Below are 22,348 nucleotides of genomic sequence, written 5' to 3'. Positions count from 1 at the left end.
TACGTAGCCTCTTTGAAAAGACCCAAGCTTCCTTTGTCACAGTCTACCAGTTTATCAAATCTGGCTCCATTACGGTTGTCTTCTCTCTCAATTGATGGTGACATTCTAATCAGGAGGCCTTCTATGTACCAGTGCTAATCCATGATAAAAGGCTGCAAACATATAGAGTGCATATAGGATTCTATCAGTCTTGTATTGTGAATTACAAATGTTCAGAATGTCAGTTTAATGGGTCATGCAGCGGCCCTCAATGTTCTAAGTCACTGGTCCAATTAATTTTTTTAGTGCACCCAAAATGAATTGGAAGATCAGTGCGGAGTAATAGTTGCTTCTGCCTACCCTTTAACAAGTCTTTTAGAAAGCAGGCCTTTGGAAACATGATACAATTAACTGTGTTGATTAACTGAGTAATTATTTAATAGAAGATTCAAATTATAGGTGTTTTATTATGTTAATTCCAGGTGCCCCCATTAAAAAAAACTGGCCTGTGTAAAGGCCCTCAAAATTTTTATTTTCTTTAACAATATCTGTATTAATAGTAGGTAATTACTCAGATAGATACATGGCTAAAACAAATTGCATTGTTCAGTATCCATGTCTAATAGTTCTCAAATTAATTAAAAGAAGCTGCAACTTGGAAGCAGTCAATGCTGCTTAGTCCAGTCTTGCCCAGTCTGGTGTCTTCTAAATGTGTTGGACTGCATCTCCCAAAATCCCCCATCCAGAATAGGTTGTTCTGTTTGTTTTGATTCTCAAATAAATAAAATAAAATAAATGTGTTAACAACTGAGAAAAAAACACCTGACCTTCAGCTCATGATCCATTAACAATTAGCACCTTTCCCCCTTTGGGTAGAAATACCAGCAAATAGAACAAAAAAGAAAGAAAAGAAAAGAAAAGAAAGAAAGGTGACAGTATCTGTTGTTTTGACAGCAATGGGGACCACAATTATCTATTTGTATAATCAGTTTCCTCTATATTAAGCATCTTATTTTAAATCCGCTGTTCGCCACCTTGAGTCCCTATATTAGGAGAAAGGCAGGATATAAGAAAATAATAATAATAATAATCTTATTTGATGCGGTTTCCATATTGGCTCTGAAATTCTGCAGTGCAAAAGATACACACACACTGTAAATTGTCTTGAATCCTAGTTCTCATGGGAAAGCCAGGATATAAATGAAGTCAGCAACAACTGATGAATACTACAGCCTACAAAGGTGTGGTGCTGCCAGGTCTTCACATCAAACACATTGCTGTGTGTCAGGAAAAACCAAGACATCTGCACTTTTCCTCTCTTTCCTCATTACTAAGGTAGACAGAAAAGCTAGCATGTGGTTGATCATGCCTCTGAGAAAATTTACTGGAGTCAGGCACAGATAATATACCTCCAATGGAAAGGTTTGTCCTAGGCTTCTGCCACACTGCAGAATTAATGTAGTTTGACTCCACTTTAACTGTCATGGCAGCATTTTATGAAATCCTGGGATCTGTATTTTTTTTTTTTTTTTGTAGCACCAGAGCTCTTTGGCAGGGAAGACTAAATATCTCACAAAACTACAAATTCCAGAATTACATAGTACTGAGTCTTGGCAGTTAAAGCAGTGTCAAATTGATTTAATTTTGCAGTGCAGATGCAGACCTAGGCAGGGAATACTCAGAGGTGGTAAAATCCCACTTTGGAATGGGGAAAAAACAGTGCTTTTAGGGACACTGGGGAAAGGACTCCAGAAGAGGCTACAAAAAAGCCCTAGGGAACCACATGCAACCCGTGAGGCACATTTTACCCACCCTTGTGTTAGGCACTACATTTATTTATTTACTGCTTTTCTCCCCAGAGTATCTCGCTATAATACTTAATAATCCATACATTTAATCGTTGGTGCATTGGCTCTAATTTGGTGATTTGCACATGTTTATACTATAACTGGATACTGTGTCCATTTATGGGCATTGTACTAAATTGAAATTAGTTACTTGAATTAATTAATTAATATTAGTTATTGAAATTAATTGCTTTGCAATGGGTTGCATCCTGAGAAAATGTGTTCCAAAGATGTGAAGATCACTTTTTCCCTCTCAACATTACTGAGTAGTTATGATTGCTGTCACACGTCATACTCAAAAGTGGGGTTTTATTTCAAATACTAGTTCTTCAAATTTGACTGTTTTAATTCAAATTACTTTGAATTCTCCTCTTCCCATAAATAAATGCAGCCCTGTAGATATATAGCCCTTGTCCCTAGAGCACCATTTTTGCTAGAGCAGCAAATTCTGCTGGAGGCAAGCCTGCCATCTTGCAACTGTTGATTTGGAACTTCTGGAAGTACTGAAGCATTCACATTTTATCCCCACCCCCCTTTAATGTTGTACAGTACTGTATTTCGTTTTCAAAAAGACAAAAACAAAGTTGAGAGCTGCTTTGCATACACAGAAAGGCAGGGTATAAAAAGTTTTTAAAAGATGCTGTACTGCCATCAGAGAAAAACACATTTCTTAGAAAATAAATGTTACCATTTCTTCTCCAAGCTCATTCAAATCCTAAACACAAGCAATAGAGAGTAAAGCCCCCTGAACACTGGAGGGGCTTCCAGGAAAATATGCTTAGGACTGTTCTATGCCTCCATGTTAGGGAGAAGGATTCAAACATTCAACAAAGCAATTTAACATCTTTTCTGAAAAGTAATTCAAAAGTTACAATCTTAAACACAGATTGCAACCAGCACAGAGTAAACCTCATTGGACTCTGGAGGACTCACTTCCAATTAAGTATGTTTTGGACTGCATACTCTCCAACTGTTTTCTTTTGGCAGAGACTGCCCCGATTAACCCTCTGGCATCCCACTTTTCAACTGCTTTTACCCCATTTTCTCCCTTCGTCCTCAGCTTATTTCAAATGGTACAAACTGAGTTTACAATGCAAAAGAATTTTGAACTCAATTAACTTAACTCAGTGTTGGAGGAAGCAGAAAAGAGGGAGGAATCTTACCCTTCCCAGTCAGCTGAGGCAAAAACAAACTGCTGCAACCCTTCCCGCTTGTGTGTTCTTCCTCATTAATAACTTTTCCCATTTTGACCATACTGATGTTGCTTGGCCATGGGTCCACAATTTTCATCTGTGAAATGTTGGAGGGTATGGGATTACTCTGAACATTTTTGACAGGGAGTAGGAATTATCTACTAGTCTTTTCTTTACTTATTTACTGCTATTATCTGCAGAATGGCTCCGCAGACCTGTATACACTTTTCCTCTTGCCCAGGAAAATCAATGGTTGTCACACTTTCCCTTTGTGTTATAGCTTTCTGATATCCATCAGTTCCAGGGCACCAGAAACTACTCACACAGTGCAGCAGAAATTGTTGTACCAAAAATGTCTCACTCATTGCTGCAGATGGCTTCAGCACCACTTGTGTCGTATCCACACTGCAGAAATAATCCAGTTTGACACCACTTTAACTGCCATGGCTCAATGCTATGGAATTCTGCAAGCTAGTTTGTTGTGGCAGCCGAGGATACCTGTATAAGTGGAGGAAGGAAGGAGTAATTAGAGGAAAGGCATGGGAGAGGAAGAAAGTATCAAGGAAGGAAGGAATACACTAAACTAAGAAGGGATATGGGATGGGTAAGAATGGAAATGGATAATGGTGGGGAAGATAGAAAGGCAAGACAGAAAGATAGATGGGATATGAAATAAGAGAATCATATGTAAGAAAAGGGGATGGGGAAGGATATGTAAGGTAGTATATATAGAGAGACATAAATAACCATTAAAGGAGATGAAATTAGGTATAATTGACATTGATGATGATGTGATAGGAAGATAATGTAATTGATGTTATTATGAATGAATTGATGTGGGTGTGGATGTTTTTATGATGTTTTCAATTATATATATGCTTGTATATTTGTTGAAACTTTGAATAAAGATTATTTAAAAAGAAGAAGAAAGAATGGAATTCTACTTTAGCCAAACTGCTGAAGTTGTGTGTGCCTCCCTACAACAGGCAGGGTAAACAGCAGCTGCCTCCAGAATCATTTATGGAGTATGTGTGAACAGAACAACAGGGAAAAGAGGAGAACAGATAATAAGTATGCCAAACCCTAGCATTTAAAAAGCATGTATCAATACATTTAGCCACTAAAACAGAATCATAAGAAAAATAGAACTTTTTGAAATAAAAAGTCACATTTAGATACATGGGAACCAGTGTGGGGTAGTGGTTTGAGTGTTGAATATGACTCTGGAGGCCAAGGTTAAAATCCTGGCTTGGCCAGGTAAACCCACTGGGTGACTTTTGGCAAGTCACCTTCTCTCAGCCTCAAAGGATGGCAATGGATAGGTTTGCCTTAGGTTCCCCATAACTTGGAAACAACTTGAAGGCACATGACAACAACAGATGCATTTTGAAAGATGTCTTAAAAAGCGTCTCTAGAAGTACAAAATGTTTTGTTTACTTATACAAGGCTTATCTGATTTGGTATGTTTCACAGGTGCATGCGGTTAGTTTTCAATAAAATATTCCCTGAAACATGTTGAACTGCTCTTTTTTGTGGCACTGGACCCTACCCTTACTATTTCCATATTATTTCTGCCTCTGGCACCAGATTTTCTATTAAAGAAGTAATGTCCAGGAACACATCTGCTTTGTTTGCTGGGGTACATATGTATGGCAGAACTGGGTAAAAACAGTGACCCTTGTGCTCTCAAGAGTAATCTATATGTAAGTCAAAAGTGAGAAGTGTACAATCCTCCAGATTTTGTTGGACTGCAATTCCCAACATCCCCCAAGTATAGTACTGCTGGCTAGAGAATTGCAGGATTCCTATCCCTGATTTAAATGGAAATTGCCAAGGAGGTCCAATACATTCACATTTAACTTCAGATGAAAAAGTTCTCTTCCTTCAAGACAGGAAAGCTGGCCACCAATCCAGATACCTTTAAAAGGGAAATAGAAATTGTGTTTTGTATTTCCTGGGCCTGTATAACAATGTCACCACAACACATACTGTACACGAAATGTTAACATTTTCCCCATTCCTCTGCCCAACTCCCATCTCCTAGTGTGGGAGAGGTTTCTATAACAAGATATGACAGTCAGCAATTGATAATGTTCATCTTTAATAGCTCCGTTTCTCTCTTCCTCCGAATAGGAAGCTGTGTATCCCTCTGGCCCTTTGAATTAAACAGCCACCACGTAGCTAGGAATTATTATTCAAATTAAAATGGTTGTTTCTTGTGTTCCACACAACATTAACCATATTCACAAGATGTTTCGGTAGTTTTTTTCTCTCTCTTAGAAACTAAAGCACATTCTTCTTTACTACACAATTGTTTTCGCAGAGCAGAGAAGAAGATAGGATTCATAAACTGGAGGAAACCAATAAGATTTTATTTTTCTTCTGCCCTGAGAGTAGGAAGAGGATCTGTTTCACTTTCATCCCACTTCTATCACTGTCAAACAGTTTCCCCCCCCCAAGGGCTGCATCCACACTGCTGAAATAATCCAGTTTGACATGACTTTTAACTGCCAAGGCTCAATGCTATGGGATATTGGGAACTGTAGATTGAGCTCTGGTGCCACAACAAACTAAAGTTCCCAGGATTCCATACCATTGATCTGTGGCAGTTAAAGTGGTGTCAAACTGGACTATTTCTGCAGTGCAGATGAAGCCCTGGTTTTCAAAAACCTGTTGGACCAAATGAGTAACAGGAGTAAAGTAAGAATTGTCCTTCCTGAGAGTAGTGGTTTGAGTGTTGGACTAGGATTCTGGAGACCAGGGTTCGAATCCCGGTTAGGCCATGGAAACCCACTGGGTGACTTTGGGCAAGTCACATTCTCTCAGCTTCAGAGGATGGCAGTGGCAAACCTCCTCTGAAGAAACTTGCCAGGAAAACCCTGACAGGTTTGCCTTAAGGTTGCCATATGTCGGAAATGACTTGAAGGCACACAACAACAACAACAACAACAACAACAACGGTGTATCCTCCTCTCTCCTCACACTTAAAATTCATCTTCCTTTAGGTGGAAGTGGGTGATGCTGAAGAAACAGAGGCAGGGAGTGGCACATTCATATAAATGAATTCCATATGGTTTATTTGCAGTGATTACATATAGGCTGCATCTGTACTGTAGAAATAATCCAGTTTGACACCACTTTAACTACTCTGTCTCAATGCTATGGAATACCCCAAGAAACTAGAACCTCTGGAATTCCATAGCATTGAGCCAGGGCAGCTAAAGTGGTGTCAACCCGGATTATTTCTACAGTGTGGATGCAGCTTTTGTGTATTTTATTATACTCAACCCTATTTTTCCAATGAACCTTTCTTCCCTAAAATGCCTTGTTGGCTTGCAATGTTCTTACACAGTTCTAAGCAAGGCAAGGGCTTAAAATGGCACTTTATGGGCAACAAACCTTTGAATGATCCATTTGTCCCTTGTGCCTCAACCACAATTGGCATTGTGCTTTTTAGCACTGCTCGACATTTATTTATAATTTATACTTATATTTATACACATATAAATTTATATTTATACTTTGCAATTCCTCCTGGACAGGAGGCTGAAATGTAGAACAGGCCTGGGAAAAGGAATGAGAGTCACACTTTTGGGGGGCCTTTGCTCCTTTCTTCAGTTTTGTTTCTTTTCCTGCCAAAAAAAAAGTGGTTTAAAAGTGGGAGGCTTTGCATGCACCCAGGGTGACCAGGGGGAGTCCTCCTTTTTACCGGACCTGTCCTCCATTTCAACCTCCTGTCCCAGGAGGACTTCCAAAACGTCCTCCATTCTGTCTTAAGAAGCATGGATTCATATTTCTAGGAGTGTGTTCTAGCTTCCCTTTGGTCCTGTCCTCCATTTTCCTCCCCCTTACCCTCCTTTGTGATAAGCCTCTCTGCTGTGCTCCCAAGCATGCATATGACCTCCCTTGCAACCATGCATGCATTGTATTGCATTCACAAGGTGCATGCACTGAATTCCATAACAAGGTGCATTGCATAACTAGGTGTGTGCATTGCATTGGCATAACAAGGTGCATGCATTCAAGCTTGCATGGATGCAGAGACACTTCTTTGCAAAAAAAGAAGTGCAAGGCACCCCTTGGACTCCTGAGCCAACCTTTTTGCAAAGAAGATCCAGGAGGAGCTGTGTGTGTGTGTGTTGTGATGTGTGTGTCTTCCCCACGTGCTGGAAGGCCTTGGGAGCATGCTGGAAGGAGGAGAGGAGGAGGAGCCTTTCCCACCCCACAAGTGGGCATCCTTTCCAAGTTGCAGAAAAGTTTCTGTGTGCCTCCTTTATTTCTTCTTCCTTGTGCAGAGCTGCTTGCAAAGGGGGCCCAGGCAAAGTCCCTTTGCAAAGAGGGTGCCAAAGTCCCCATCATCTCCCTTGGGCTAATTGGGGGCCCTTCAAACTAAGCCACTTTTTGCAAGGACCAGAGAGAGAGGCAAGAGAGAAGGGATGCCCAACGATGCCTCTTTGCACAAGCCTTCTTCGGCTTCTTCCTCGGAGCCCAGCAGCAGCAGCAGCAGCCAAGGGGGCTCCAAGATGGGCTCCTTTGGGAAGGCATCTGGCCCTGGCTCCAGCCCTGGGGCCCCTGCAGCCAAGAAGTGCCCCCGGCTGCCCAAGTGCGCCCGCTGCAGGAACCACGGCTACTCCTCGCCCCTGAAGGGCCACAAGCGCTTCTGCATGTGGAGGGACTGCCAGTGCAAGAAGTGCAGCCTCATCGCAGAGAGGCAGAGGGTCATGGCTGCCCAGGTGAGAGACAGCAGGGACACAGGAGGCAGCCCCTGCGCAGCTGGAGGGCACTCTGCAGCAGCAGCAGCCCCAGCCCCAGCACTGCAGCCCCAGCCTCACTCTCAGCTTGGGCAGTGCCAGGGCTCCAGCATTGAGGCTGGGGCATTCTGCCCATGGGGGTTCTTTGGGGGGGGTGACAGTTACCCAGCTCTCTGCCACAGAGCACTGGTGCCCCCAACACACTGCAGTCCCCAGGAATCCATAGCATGGAAGACAGGGCTCTTATTATTATTACCATTATTATTATTTATAGGAATCCATAGTATGCAGGCATGAGGACTCCTATTATTATTATTATTATTATTATTGCAATTCCCAGGAATCCATAGCATGGAGGCATGGCTCCTACTACTACTATTATTATTATTATTAGAGTCACATTGTGGGAGAAATGCAGGCTAGAAGTCCTTGAAATAAGTTAATTAAATAAAAAACTATTATGATTAGTATTCCAAAGTATGGAGGTATGGCTATTATTATTATTATTATTATATGAGTCCCATTGTGGAAGAAAAGCAGGATCTAAATCCTTGAAATAAATAAGCAAAGTAAAAATTATTAGGATTCCATAGCATGGAGGCATGGCTATCATCATCATTATCATCATCATCATTGATTGTATTTATACCCCACTCTTGAAAATGCACTCAAAGTGGCTTACAAATGGTTAATTTCACAATGCTCTGTCCTCAGGCTCAGAGTCTTAATTAAAAGCAGCTAAAGCAGTGTCAAACTGGAATTATTTCTACAGCGGGGATGAAGAAGATTGGTTTCAGGGTCAACAGGGAAATCAGTATTGGCCTCTTTAGGTTTAAAGCATGGGAGCAGAGATGGAAGTGCAGAGAAGCAGACAGTCCTGGGGTGCCACCAGTGTTGCAAAAGCTTTGGAGAATTCAGTACCAGAGTTTTTCACAAAACTAGCTGAATCAGAATGGGAATCAATGCTTCATTTTAAACATTCTTTAAAAAAGCAAAAGCTGGTACACTTTGGATAAACAAAGTAATCCCCAGAATTCTATAGCATGGAGCCATGGCAGTTAAAGTGGTGTCAAACCAGATTGCTTCTGCAGTGCAGATGCAGCCTGAGTCCCACCTAGGGTGACTCAACAGCCTCCTTTTCCAGGACATGTCCCCCATTTCAACCTTCTCTCCAGGAGGAATTTCAGAATGTCCTCCATTTGGAGCATGACTAAGAAGCCTGAATTTACATTTATCTTAGTGTTTTTAGTTGTCCTATTGTAATGTCCTACATTTTGCAATGCCTAGTCCTCCACTGAGGTTAGGCTATCTGGTCACCCTGGTCTCACCCAAAGCTATAAGGAAAATCCCGCTTATTTACATCCACACTGCAGAATTGAAGCAGTTTGACACTGCTTCAACTGCCATATCTCCATCCTAAAGAATCCTGGGATTTGCAGTTTGGTGAGGCACTAGAACTCTCTGAATAGCTCACCAAATCCATGCTTCTGTAGGACAGAGTCATGGCAGTGCAAATGGTGTCAAACTCATTTATTTCTGCAGTGTGGATGCACCTTCTGTCACATTTCTATTGAGTTCCTTGCTAACCTCTTCAAGGGGGTGTTCTGGTTTGTAGAAGGAAAGGGTCCTGTGTTGAATATTAGGGCAGTCATGCTTGAGATAGAAGTAATTCCACTTGATCTCAATGAGGTTGGCTCCCAAGCAAATGCGCATAGTTTAGCAAGATTAAAGCCCTAAGGCTGCAGAAATTTACTCATTTGAATTGCAGCAGATCTTACTCTCCTTGTGTGGCAGAACACCTTGCTTACTGTAAGATTTCTATCAATATAGAGAAAAATCTGTCTATCTAGTACACTAAGTTTTTTTAAAACCAAAAAGTTGTTAAAAATAACAACAAATAAATAAAAGGTGTTGTTTTTGTGATTGTTTTGGCTAAAATAAAATCTCTCACGATCTGTCTTACTTGTCTTTGAATAATTTTCTCTCTCCTTATCTATTTTATCAAGATATTAAGAACTGGCTCCTTATTAATGATGTCTGCTTTGGACACCAGCAACTTTTTGATAATAGGTCCTCCTTATTTTCCTATAACCGCTTATAGAGAAAACTAGAGATATACTTATTACACTTAAATATGTTTACATATTTTAAACCAAAAAGTTGGAAAAGAACATCTGGGGTATTCCTCAGAGAAATTGCTTGACAAGATTTGTCATTTTCATTTCCCTTGTGTGGAGATATCTGAAAATGTCCATTCAGAAGTTTCAAAATTGAATTTTATAGCACAAATGTTGTTTTATGCCTTAGTCATGGAGAAAAGTCATTATCTTTTTCCCAAGACTAAATATAAAATAAATAAATTCTGTATTAGCTAAAATGAAAACAACTTGAGTCATAATTAGATTTTTTTAAATTAATGTTTTTTGGTTCAGTTTTACTTAACAAAAACTATAGGTCTTGGAATTGTTGCACCAAGGCTGCCTTCAGTAATTTAATATGAGCACAAATATGTCAACGTCTTCCTTTCATTTTCTGACGTTAACAGATTTTACTTCCAACGAGTTTAAAGAAATCATTTTGCAAATAATAGGTCAAAAAGTTGAATTACAAATTAGTGTGTAAAAATCCCCTAAATCAATACTGTAAATTGATTTAATGCAATCCCCCCCCCCCCAATATCTTTTAATGACTTGACATGCTACACAACGGTCTGGAAAAAATATTTTACAAATAGCAGACTAATATTTGAAGGATTTTAATTATTGGTTTTTATGGGGAAAGTTGAGCTCCCATTTCCATCTCAGTAAAGTGAGCTACGTTTTGAACAGTATTTCTTCCCATTTAACCTTAAAAATTTTAAGCTCCATTCCTTTGTCTTATTAATAATTATAAACTTTTTTTAAAAAATCCAAACATTTATCCTTTGAGTGATTTTACTAGTTGATACAAATGTGCCATATCTGAATACTTTGAAATAGCAATTGTCGCAACTGAACTAATTTATTTGTCTGCCCTTGATTTCAGAAGCGTTACTGTGTAGTATCTGGAATGTAGTTGCAACCTTAGCAGCTCAATTTAAAGTTAACTAATCTATTCCTTATGTTCTTTTGGCAGTATAATGTATCTAACTTTTATTAAAAAGTTAATTCTTTATTAGCTGTCACCTATTGTTAATTAATTGCAGTCACAAAACCCAGGAAAGTTAGGTTTGGGAATTGTAACTCCCAGAAGAGAGCCAGTATAGTGTAGAGGTTTGTATGTTTAAACCATAACATCTTACTATGATAGTTTGGGTTTGGTCTCATATTTTAAGAATGTTAGGCCTAATTGACCTGAAGTATATTAATTATTGGGAAAGAGACATTTTGAACCCAACATCTTCCACCCGGCATTAATCTAGGAATTTCTAAGTTTCTGGATATTGTAATCTAAAGGCTCTGTGCTAAACTGCATTGCTTAAATGCATGGACTAATGGAAGGACTGATTCTCTTTTAGATCGCAAGCACAGGCCACACTAAACATTACTTCAGGGGTAGGCAACCTTTGGCCCGCGGGCCGGATGCGGCCCGGCAAGGCCTTGGGACCGGCCCCAGCCCGGTCCTGCCGCCGATTGCTGCCGGGGCCTTTGGCGTCTCGCACGAGGGGCATGATGGGGCAGTTGTCTATAGAAGCCTCAGAAACATGCATTTATCTTAATATTTTTTTAAAAATCATCAATTTTTTTCACGTGTCCGCCATTTTTTATTTAAAAAGTGCCTTCCATTTGAAATTTTTGTCCTACATTTGTCCTGGTTTATTTATTTATTTAATTTTTTAAAAAAATTATATAATTATTTATTTTTTGGCTTCGGCCCCCCAGTTGTCTGAGGGACAGCAACCTGGGCCCCGGCTCAAAAGGGTTGCCTACCCCTGCATTACTTGCTTTCTGCAAGTAGGCATGTCCAACATTCTGTTGGATTTATATGGGATAAGAATGTTCTTTTCTCATGCATCATATGCTAATGTGGATGCTGATTTAAAGATGTTTGCATGATGTGTTCATTTTTGCAGCTTCGGTCATTACATATCAGCCTAAAATTACTTAATATTCATAATGCCTCCTACTATGTGTGTGCACAATAAATCATTAATTAACAATCAAGTTAAAACATCTAGTTGCCAGCTGAACCTTTTTCCCATTGCCATTTCTTATTTTAACAACAGGACTCAACCTTTCCCTGCTTCTCCATACCTCTCATGCAGCTGCCAAAGCACATTTATAAGGGAGAAAACAGCATTGAAAAGTTTGTGTTTTTTTTTTTTAATTGCAACTTGCAGAATTTCTCAGCCAACATTGACTGGAGGGGATTCTGGGAGTTGGTAGTTCACAGAAAGTAACTTTTTTCCAATGTTCACAAGATTGAATTTGAGGGACCCTGGGCTGTTGATGTGCCTGCTTTATTGACTCAGAATACTTAGCAGACTCCAGCACTGCTCTTCTGCTTGCATTGCAGTGCCCAGCTTAAAGGAAACTGGTGCATCAGGATTAGGTCAGGTTTGCATTGTTAGGAAGTTTCTCCTGGATTGGCTTTGGCACAAGTCCAGTAGGATAGATATCTCAATTGCATTCCTCATTCTGGTGCAGAAGATGGTACAAATGTTATGCTACTTCTTCTTCTTCTTCTTCTTCTTCTTCTTCTTTTTTTTTTTTTGTGGAAAAAACCCAACACTCTCATGCTTCTGTGCAAAAGTATCAAAGAAAGCACAGCTTGTTCTCTTGCTGTTCAGGGCTGCACCTCTTGGGTGCTCTTCACCATCCACCTCCATAACTGACATGCAGTGGCTTTGAGAGGTACAAAATGGGCTGATCCTACTCATAATGCTCATCTTTCAGGCCATAAGTCTAAAATGGAGGTATAGCCTAATATAATAATAATAATAATGATAATAATAATAATAATAATAATAATAATAATAATAATAATAATAATAATAATAATTATTTATATACCGCCCTATGGCAAACCAATCCGGGCGGTTGACAACAGTAAAATATAAAATATAATAATTAAAAACACTTTATCCCTCCCCCCCTTAAGACAATATTAAACAGTATATGGGCTATAAGCAGCCTCATGGGACTTTTTTCAAACTCCCAAAGCCTCCTGGCCTTCAGTTCTAAAGAATGGGTGGAAACCTGTTGGCAATCCAGGAAATCATAAGCAGACATTATTTCCCTGTTGAGACTTTCAGGTTGCACCCACACTGCAGATATAATCCAGTTTGACACCACTTTAACTGCCACAGCTCAGTGCTATGGAATTCTGAGAACTGTCGTTTGTTTTGCTGTGGTGCAACAACCAAGGACAGTTTCCTGAATTTCATAGCAGTTAAGTGCTGTCAAACTAGATTATTTCTGCAGTGCGGATATACCCTTATTGCATTTGCATCTTCAGATGACCAAATGAGGCCCATTGTGAGGTGAAAATTAGCAGCCATGGTTGCATGCTCTTAGTCTGTTACAAAGCCCTTCTGCTTTAGCCTTGTATCCAAAAAGAAACAAAAAGGCCCTTCCATTTTTGTTTTTGTTTTCTATAACAGGCCCGTCCAGAAGAACCAAGCAAATGCTCACAATATTTTCCGAGATTTCTATAGTAGTTGTACAGGTTGAGTATTTCTTATTTGAAATACTTGGGATCAGAATTGTTTTGGATTTGGGAGTTTTTTTAGATTTTGGAGTATTTGCATATACATAATGAGATACCTTGGAGATGCAACCCAAATCTAAACATATGGTGCAGTACACATGGGTGGGGAAACTCCGCCCCTCCTTGCTGTGGATCATTCCCTGAGCAGCCAAACCGCACGGGAATGATACGCAGCCCTATGACACCTCTTCCTGTGCATGACATGCGGATGCTATGTGTCACGTATGTCATCATGGCAGCCCTGTATGGACAGGAGGCCAGCATGATGGCAGCAGCGGCACGTTCTAGAATTTCGGAGCATGCAGTTGCTACGTGCTCCGGAACCCTAGAACCAGCGCCACCATGCCACTTCCTGCCTGTGTGTACTGGACCACACATTTCATTTATATTTCATATACACTTTATACACATAATTTAAAGAAAAATTTATATACAATATGTTTAATAGTTTTGTGCATGAAACAAAGTTTGTGTACATTAAACCATCACAAAGCAAAGAGGTCACTATCTCAGCACCCATGTGAGCAATTTTTGGATTTTGGATTATTTTGGAATTTTGGATAAGGGAGACTCAACCTGTACTTTTTGTTACAACAGTGTTTGGGCCTCTCCTTTTCCAACAACCTGCACTTTTCATGTCAGGAGTGAACCAGAATTTCCTGAAGAAAAGGGAAGAACCCTTTGTTATCATTACAGGTCGAGTCTCCCTTGTCCAAAATGCTTGGAGCCAGAAGTGTTTTGTATTTTGGATATTTTTGGATTTTTGAATATGTGCATGCCTTCAAGTTGTTTCCCGTTTATGGCAACTCTATGACAAAACTACCACAGAGATATCTTGGAGATGGGACCCAAGTCTAAACATAACTTTTACAATGCGCCTGTGCCATACGCGGGCACACTATATGCGGCTTTCAGCATATGCTAAAAGCCGCAAGGGAGCCTGCGGGAACGCACAGGGTGCAAGTAGAGGCGCATCCCATTAAGCGTAATGGGGTGTGCACCCATGGCGTGTGCGCCGCCACACCATGCACGAGCCACATTACTTTCAATGGGGCTCGAGCATACACGGGTTTTTAAATGCGGGGGGTCTGGAACGGATTCCCCGCATATAAAAAGGGCCCACTGTATTTAGATTTCAAGTACATTTTATATACATAGCCTGGAGGTAATTTTATGCATAAAATTTGTGCATGTAGCAAAGTTGGTGTACACTGAACCATCACAAAGCAAAAGTGTCACTGTGGACAGTTTTGGATTTTGGAGCGTTATCTAGGATTTCGGAATCCTAGATAAGGGATACTCAGGTTGTACAACTACATTTGTAGTGGCTGTGTGCCTTCAAGTCATTTCTGATTGATGTCAAACCTAAGGTGAGCCGATCACTGGGTTTTCTTGACAAGATTTGTTCAGGAGAGTTTGCCATTGCCCTCCTCTGAGGCTGAGAGAATATGACTTGCCCAAAGTCACCCAGTGGATTTCTGTGGCTGAGTGTCATCATACAGTTCTCCGTCTTTCATCTCTCTTGCCTCCTTTTATATTTCTTGTCTCGCAGTGTGTTCAAGATGACATTTTAGATCTTTACTATTTGTTGTTCAATTGCTGATTTTCAAAGTAGAGAGGAAACATTTGAACCTTCTTTCCTCCAGGTTGCGCTGAGAAGGCAGCAAGCTCAAGAGGAGGAGCTGGGGATCAGCCACCCCATCCCCTTGCCCAGCGCCCCGGAAATGTATGTGAAGAAAGAGAGCAATGCCAATGGTTCCTGCCTGTTGTTGGAAAGCAGCAGCCCACCACAATCCACAACAGCCTCTACCACAGGGTCTGCTGCATCCACAGGTAACGCTCTGAAAGGAACCTGGAGGGTATCCACACAGTACCAGTGCTGCACTTCAACACAACATTTGATTGATGTGGAATCTTGGAATTTTCTGCTTGGGGAGGATTTTAAGATTTCATAATGTCCCTCCTCCAGACTGCAGTTTTAAATGCTCTGGGAATCGGTTCAAAAATCATGAGAGTTAGATACAAATTTCAGGATTCCATTGCTGGAACCATACGCTGAACTGGTATCAAAATGCTGTAGTTGTGTAGTTGGATTCACCCCTGCATGGTGAGTGTGGGGAAGCAGCAGACGTCACGGTTCTTAGTTTTAAGTAGAGGCCAGACAACTTATTTTATTTATTTGGACACAACTCCCCCATGCCAGTGACTGGAATAGGGTGTGCCATCATTCTTTACTAAAAACCGGGACAAAATGTAGGACAAAAATTTAGACCAAAATATAGGACAATTGTAGGATAAATTTAGCCCAAAATGTAGGACATTTAAGGTCTTCCATTTTTCTTAAATGTCCTACATTTGGGCTAATTTTATCCTACAATTGTCCTATATTTTGGTCAAAATTTTGTCCTACATTTTGTCCCGGTTTTGAGTAGAGAATTATAGCAACCCTAACTAAGAATTATGGATGGAAGTTCTGGTCCAACCCCCCCCAACACACACACCACCACACACACACACACACACTTTTTCCAGTTCTGGCTTTAAGGAACTGCAAGAAGATGGTACACAGATGATCTCTGAAACCAGTTTTCCAAACTGATAGAAATGCAGGTATACTCAGTTAATAAAGCTCCTTTTTTCAGTCTTTTCATTCAGTCCATCAGTCTTTCAACAGTTTGAAGGCAACACACAACAACAACTTCTTTTTCTTTCTCCTCTCTCTCTTTTTTTAATTGGAATTTTTTTTTAGCACATTAACACTTGAAAGCAGTGAAAGAGGCTGAAGAGCCAGACTTTTGAGGGCTATTTTCACCCTGCCTCAGCAGAAGAATACTTTGGCCAAAAGCTTCATCCCAGATCTTGCAATTTTCTCATATTTTTAAATGTCTGTTAAATGAATCGTTAAAGGCAATAGATGTTTTCAATGTATTTGACAACCTTTCTTTTCTACCGTATATCCTCTTTCAATGTGTAAGATGCCTTCGTCCATCTGACATTATGTGATTTAAGCAAGAGTCTCTATGAATTATCTGGGACTTTTATAAGAGGTTGACACTTGCTACTGAATTTGTTGTGATTTGCTTCTGAGTAAACAAGCATAGGATTACAGTGTATAAGAATGCAGACATGACTTTAGTTATATCATGCCCATTTAATTTTGTTTCATTTCGTAACAAGATAACTTGTTAGTTTTTGAAACAATGCCCTAAACAATAGAAAGATAGCTGGAATCCTTTACTGGAAGCTATTTCAGTAACGACTTTCTAGTTCAGAAGCAACCCCTTAATGTAAAGATGTAGTCTCTACTTGACTGGGAATGATGAATTAATTGGGCAATAAAATTCCCTCCCTCACCAGTAACCTAGAAATTGTTTGCAGCATGGGTAGGGATGAGCTCTAGATCTTCCATGTGTGATTTAAGTCCAGAAAAGAATAAGGTAAGAAATAAATTATAGCGTATTAGTCACAAGTAGGAAGCAGTTGAATGCACAATAGGTACCATCCAGACAGTAAAACAGAGGCTGCATCTGCACTATAGAAATAATCCAAGTTGACATTACTTATCTGTCATGCTCGTGTATGGAATTCTGGAAATTGTAGTCCCACATGTTAGTGCATTACATTCAGTGGAATTTATACTGTGGAATAATTAAGTTAGTATAATGGTTGAAGCCATTTTATTTGCAGTGTGCATGTACAGACTAGTAGGATGTCCTCTGCATATCATCCATTCCATGGAAAGTGGGTGAATCTGAATCTCCAGGTGAGCTGGATGACAATCGTGTCATGCTGCATATTTGGCTAATCACCTGGGTCTTGATGGAGTTGGGAGTCTAGCATCATTGCAAAGACTACACGTTCGCTCCTGATCCTGATGTGATCCAAAGTGCTGCTGAGCAAGACCTGGGGCTGCCACATAGGTGGCATTTTAAGGGCTGCCTACAGTACATTACTCCTCTAGGCTAAGGGACTAAAGGCACAAAATTCTCCTCTGATCATAGGCACAAAATACTCTAAAAGGCACAAAATTATCTCTGATTTTGGAAGCTGGGCAGGTCAGCCCTGGGGAGGACTGCTAAGTGCTGTAGGCTACATTCAAAGGAAGGAATGGCAAAACCACTTCTTGAACATTCCTTGCCTAAAAAATTTATGGTGTCTATAGAAGTCAACAAGTAACTTGAGGCACATAACACACACCTTTGGAGCTGAAGAGGTGGCTTGGCCACATAAATCCGCAAATGTCCCAGTCTGGATGAGGGCTGTGCAGCTGAATCTGTGCATTTTTTCCTCAGAACTAAATCCAACTGGGACCGGTAATAGACTGAGGCATGCGCCGCCCTGGGGCCAATTTTGAGCCTGGGGAGAGTAGAGCATCGGTACATCCCCAGCCACACCACGCTGTCCGGGCACAAAGAACAGAGGACTGGGCAAACATAGCCCATGGGTGCATGCAGCCCTTGGGACTCACAAGATGCAACCCCAAGGCCCTCAGACAGTTTCTTATTTTTTTTTTTAATTCACAAAACAATTTTGGGTGGAGGATTTTTTTTTTTGGCTGGAACACTGGGTGAGAGCACCCAAACCAGTAAAAAATGCAAGCCCTTTATCCTTCCATCCTCTAACACCCTACCACCACCAAAAAGGCAACTGGAACAGGTAGTGCACTAAAATGTATGAGGAAGTTGTCTCTCCCCCTCCACAGTTGCCCATTCATGGAGTAGACAGCAAAGCCTTTCAGATGTTGCAGAATTGGAAGGAAGGGGAAAATTTATTCTTTCACCTTGCTTCTGCAAACACTACTAGCCCCAGAATGGTCGGTTGATGTCGGGTAGGGTGGGATCAGATTTCCTATGACATCTCTAAGAGAACAGCAAGTTAATTTGTCCTTTTGAGTTTTTTTCCTCCTCGCCTCTCCCCTGAAGTACAGCAGTTTTTCTTTCAAACTTCATCTAACTGTATAATGGTTTACAGGGAGAGGAATAGGGTGTGAAGGAGCCACCACACAAATCATACAAGGTACCAAGAAAGGTCTTTTTCTTGCTGTATCCATTTTATTGGCAGGTCAAAATATTACAGCATAGTGAAAGGGACAAGACAATTTTTCAAGCCCCTGTGACAGGCTGCTCTTCAGAAAAAGGAAGAAAAGTGGAGGAGAGGAGAGAGCTGTTGTGCTTATCAGTGTGCTTGCACCTCATTGCCAGTCACCATAACACCTGTTATTTAAGGAGGGAAATGGGAGAAATGGGAGTGAAGCAACACTGGAGCCTTATTTGGGTTTGTGTGTGTTCTTGTTTTCCATTCCATACTTTGGATTGTAACCAAAGGTATCACAATCCATGCTGGTTTAATACCCATACCTAGAGGTAGGTTTGGATAATGAAGAAACCATTGGAAACAAGTTCTTGGGACAGGTGGTGTTTTATAAACACAAACACACACGTACACATATATGGAGTCTTTTAAAAAAACTGAATATGACTTCTAGAATATCCTGCAGCAGAGGGATCCTGAGAGTTACCCAGAATAGTATCTTCTCAAGTCTCTGTGTTTAATGACGTTGTGTCTTTATCAATTTGTATTTATTTATTATTTGGTGGTGGGATGTCTTACTACATTTTTTGGCATGTCAGAGAAAAACTTCATCCCAAAATTTTGCAGGGGCTAAGAGCAGGGCAGCATACACTGGTGATCATGTCTCATGATAAGATTAGTGCGGTTCTCTCTTATCAGCGAAAGCACATCATGAATTAGGGATATGGACGAATCGGACGAATAATTTTCCGCGCCGTTCGTACCTACATTTCGGCAACCAAAAGCTTCCGCTAGCGCTGGAAAGCGCTGCCGCGCTTTCAGTTTGATTTCGCCCGAAAAATTCGTAACCCGAAAAACACGTATCCGGAACAGTTTTTTCCATCTACTTTTCGTATCCGGAAAGTCGTAACGCGATCAATCTGTATCCGGGGACATGTATAGGATGGACTGGCACCACCTTGCTTTGTTACCCATCTCCAGCAGGGAGAAAAGGAGAAAAACTTTTTGGGGACAGGGCAGGGAGAGGAGGGTTTAAGGTGCAGGTTTAAAGCAGTTAGCAGATGCAAAGTGAATAGAGGAGTTTAAGCTCACTTTCATACTTGTGTATAAGTCCAGACTGCCAGGTAAACAATAAATTACATTTAGTTAATAAATTACTGGATAAGAAAATAAATATTTATTTATTTCTAGGTTTCCCCTGGGTACACTGACAACCTTAATGGAAACATGCCAGTATTTAATCTTTTGCAGGTTCTCTTCGTTTCAGTTTTTCTTGCGATGATTGGAAGTAAAGTGTACCTGGATACGAATTACCAGCTTACGAATTTCGGATCGAAAAAATCCATAGGGATTTAGTTTCGGGTACGAACGTTTTTCGGGTACGAAAAAGCCGGCGCTGTTTAATGGAGCCGGGCAAGCGCGGCTTTTTCCCCATTAGCGCCTATGGCATTGCGGGTTACGAGGTTTTCGGGTTACGAAATTACCGCGGACGATTATTTCGTAACCCGAGGCACCACTGTATGAATGATGCCATAAATTCAGGAGAAGGAAATTTTGATCCTTCAGATGTTTGACTGACATCCCCATGAGCTTTTCCCAGTACGTTGAAGGTAGAATGTCCAACAGACAGACAGTAAGCGCTGGCTTGGTGAGGTTGGGTGTTTAGATGACGCACGCCCTGATGCTGCCCCCAATCACTTGCCTGCCAAACGTGGCCATTGTTGCAGCACTCTGGACAGCATGGCATTCAGATGCCGCATAAAAGAGCTGCTGCCACGCAGAAAGGTCAGCTTTTCCATTTCCCACCCCAAAAAGGAACACCATTTGCGCTGGACGACCTCTAATGCCTAGAGAGGACCCTTTTCCTCTAGACTTGGTTATTTGAAACCACAGTTACCAGCTCCGCAGATATTAGGGTTGTACTGTATTTTTGCATGAAGTTTCAAATGGTACCACCACCCCAGAAGGTTTTCATTGCCCTTTATCCCCCCCCCTTTTTTTTTTTTTTGCTATTCATGTTTTAAATATATCAAATATTTATATTTCATCATGTCTCCTTGCCTTCTAAACTACATCTTTAGCAGTGAAGACAAATAGAGAAATTCATGTGGCTTTTCTACAATCTCTTTATCTCCTGTACTATCCGTAATATTATCTATTGATGTCACCCCACATGGCCCAACTGTTTTCCTAGCCAGTTCCCTGTTCCTGGTTCATTTAATTTTTTTTATTATTGGTCTTGATGCTAAAGGGACTCCAAATCCCCTTTTGCTCCCTTCTTATTTTTTTGCATATCTTTCGCATTTCTTTTGTTTGGTGAAACTTCCATTTTCTAAAGGAGGCCATCTTTTCTCTAATAATGACCCCATGATGCTGCTTATTAGCATTGGTATCTCTTGGCATTTACTCCTCCCCATTTGGTACAGTGGTGCCTGGGTTACAAATTAATTCGTTCCGCCATTCCTTCGTAACCCGAAACACTTCCGTTACACGGAAAGCCTATATGCCTTGCAGCATTTGAATTTCACGCCGAATGATTTCGTAACCCGAAAATATTTCGTAACCCAAAACAGTTTTGCCAATCCAACTTTTTCGTATCCGAATTCGTAACCCGATAATTCGTATCCCGAGGCACCACGTATTGGAAATATTTTCATTTCGCCCACTGGGTGTTAAGCTCCAACAGTTGATCCCTTTTTATTCAAATGGAAGCAGTATGTCTATCAGTCAAGATTTGTTACTCTCTCTGAATCACGAAAATAGACCACTACAGGCTTCACAGTAGGAGTTGTTTGTCCTTTACACATGCCATAGGGTTTAATCTGCATAGCACCCTCTCAGCCCAAACAGCCTTCTCCCTGAAATATGTCAAGAATAAACTAATGTTTTCTGCAACACTTTTTTTTAAAGCCACACCTTAACAGAGGACTGTATCACATGGGGGGAAATCTGGGGTTAAAGAGGGATTTTCCCAAGACAATTGCGCAAAAGTTCACACGATGGTGCGATTAGAGAAGACGTATCCCGGGAAGAACCAGGAATGCTCCAGCAACAAATCATTCATGGGGAGACCTGTGAATGATTTTTTGCTGGAACAACAAACCTCACTCTGATTATGCAACTGTTCGTGGAAAATGCCTGTTTAAAACCCTGATTTTCCCCCATAAGATAAACTCCAGTCTTGTAATGTGGTAACATATCAGGGGTGGCGGGGTTGGCCATGCAGAAAAATAAACAAAATCCAAAATCCACATCACAGTGGACCAACTAAAAAGCACAAATAAAACGTGCAACAGTCTTCAAGGCCTAAATACTTACTCTTCATCATCAGGCAGAGATGTTAACAGTTGTACAAAAAAAATGACAATTGTAGAGTCAGGCTCACATTTTGTCTCAGATGTTCCTTCATTTAAGAAGGGCAAGGCAGGCAGAGAGCACTCCCGTTCTTGACCATGTGAGGACTGGGGACAAAGGGCAATAAAAGCCAAGTTATTTAGCATCAGCTCCATTAGCCACAGCAAAGTAACTTCCCTTGAGATCTTGGCTACCGCTTCCCTGTGCGAGACTGCTGGCCCCTTTCTTAGGCAGAGAACATTAAATTTCTCAATAAGTCTTTGTACTGTTACATCTGGAAAAATGTTTAGATTTTGAAAGCTTGCATGATGTATTTTGTGCTTTTTAGCTGCTCAGTAAAGGTATCACAGTTGTGTATTTTGCATTTTGTCATATTGTGGTGTTCATTGGGTTTTATTTTTTTATAATCTGTTGTAAGTCACTTTTGGATTTTAAAGAAAAAAGTGCCATATATTTATTTTAAATAAATAAAAATATATTATATTATGTTGATGGTGGTGTTTAT

At 40.6% G+C, this 22,348-nt stretch overlaps 1 protein-coding gene across 4 annotated transcripts in view; it reads left to right on the top strand.

Moving 5' to 3' along the window:
* Nucleotides 1-1,164: 1,164 nt before the first annotated feature.
* DMRT1 (doublesex and mab-3 related transcription factor 1) overlaps nt 1,165-22,348 on the top strand; it is an 87,373-nt gene continuing 66,189 nt past the window's right edge. The window contains exons 1-2 of one of the 4 annotated variants that reach the window (XM_042448493.1): nt 1,165-1,314; nt 15,105-15,291. In XM_042448493.1, the coding sequence (XP_042304427.1) occupies nt 1,180-1,314; nt 15,105-15,291 (322 nt within the window). In that variant the 5' untranslated portion in view covers nt 1,165-1,179. Of the gene's footprint in view, nt 1,315-7,206; nt 7,753-15,104; nt 15,292-22,348 lie in introns of those variants that run through there. The other 3 variants (XM_042448490.1, XM_042448489.1, XM_042448492.1) reach the window with 3 other exon arrangements.

Source organism: Sceloporus undulatus, chromosome 2 (assembly GCF_019175285.1).
Source record: "Sceloporus undulatus isolate JIND9_A2432 ecotype Alabama chromosome 2, SceUnd_v1.1, whole genome shotgun sequence".
In the NCBI taxonomy this organism is placed as follows: Eukaryota; Metazoa; Chordata; class Lepidosauria; order Squamata; family Phrynosomatidae; genus Sceloporus; species Sceloporus undulatus.
This window is presented reverse-complemented; position numbering and strand designations above follow the sequence as displayed.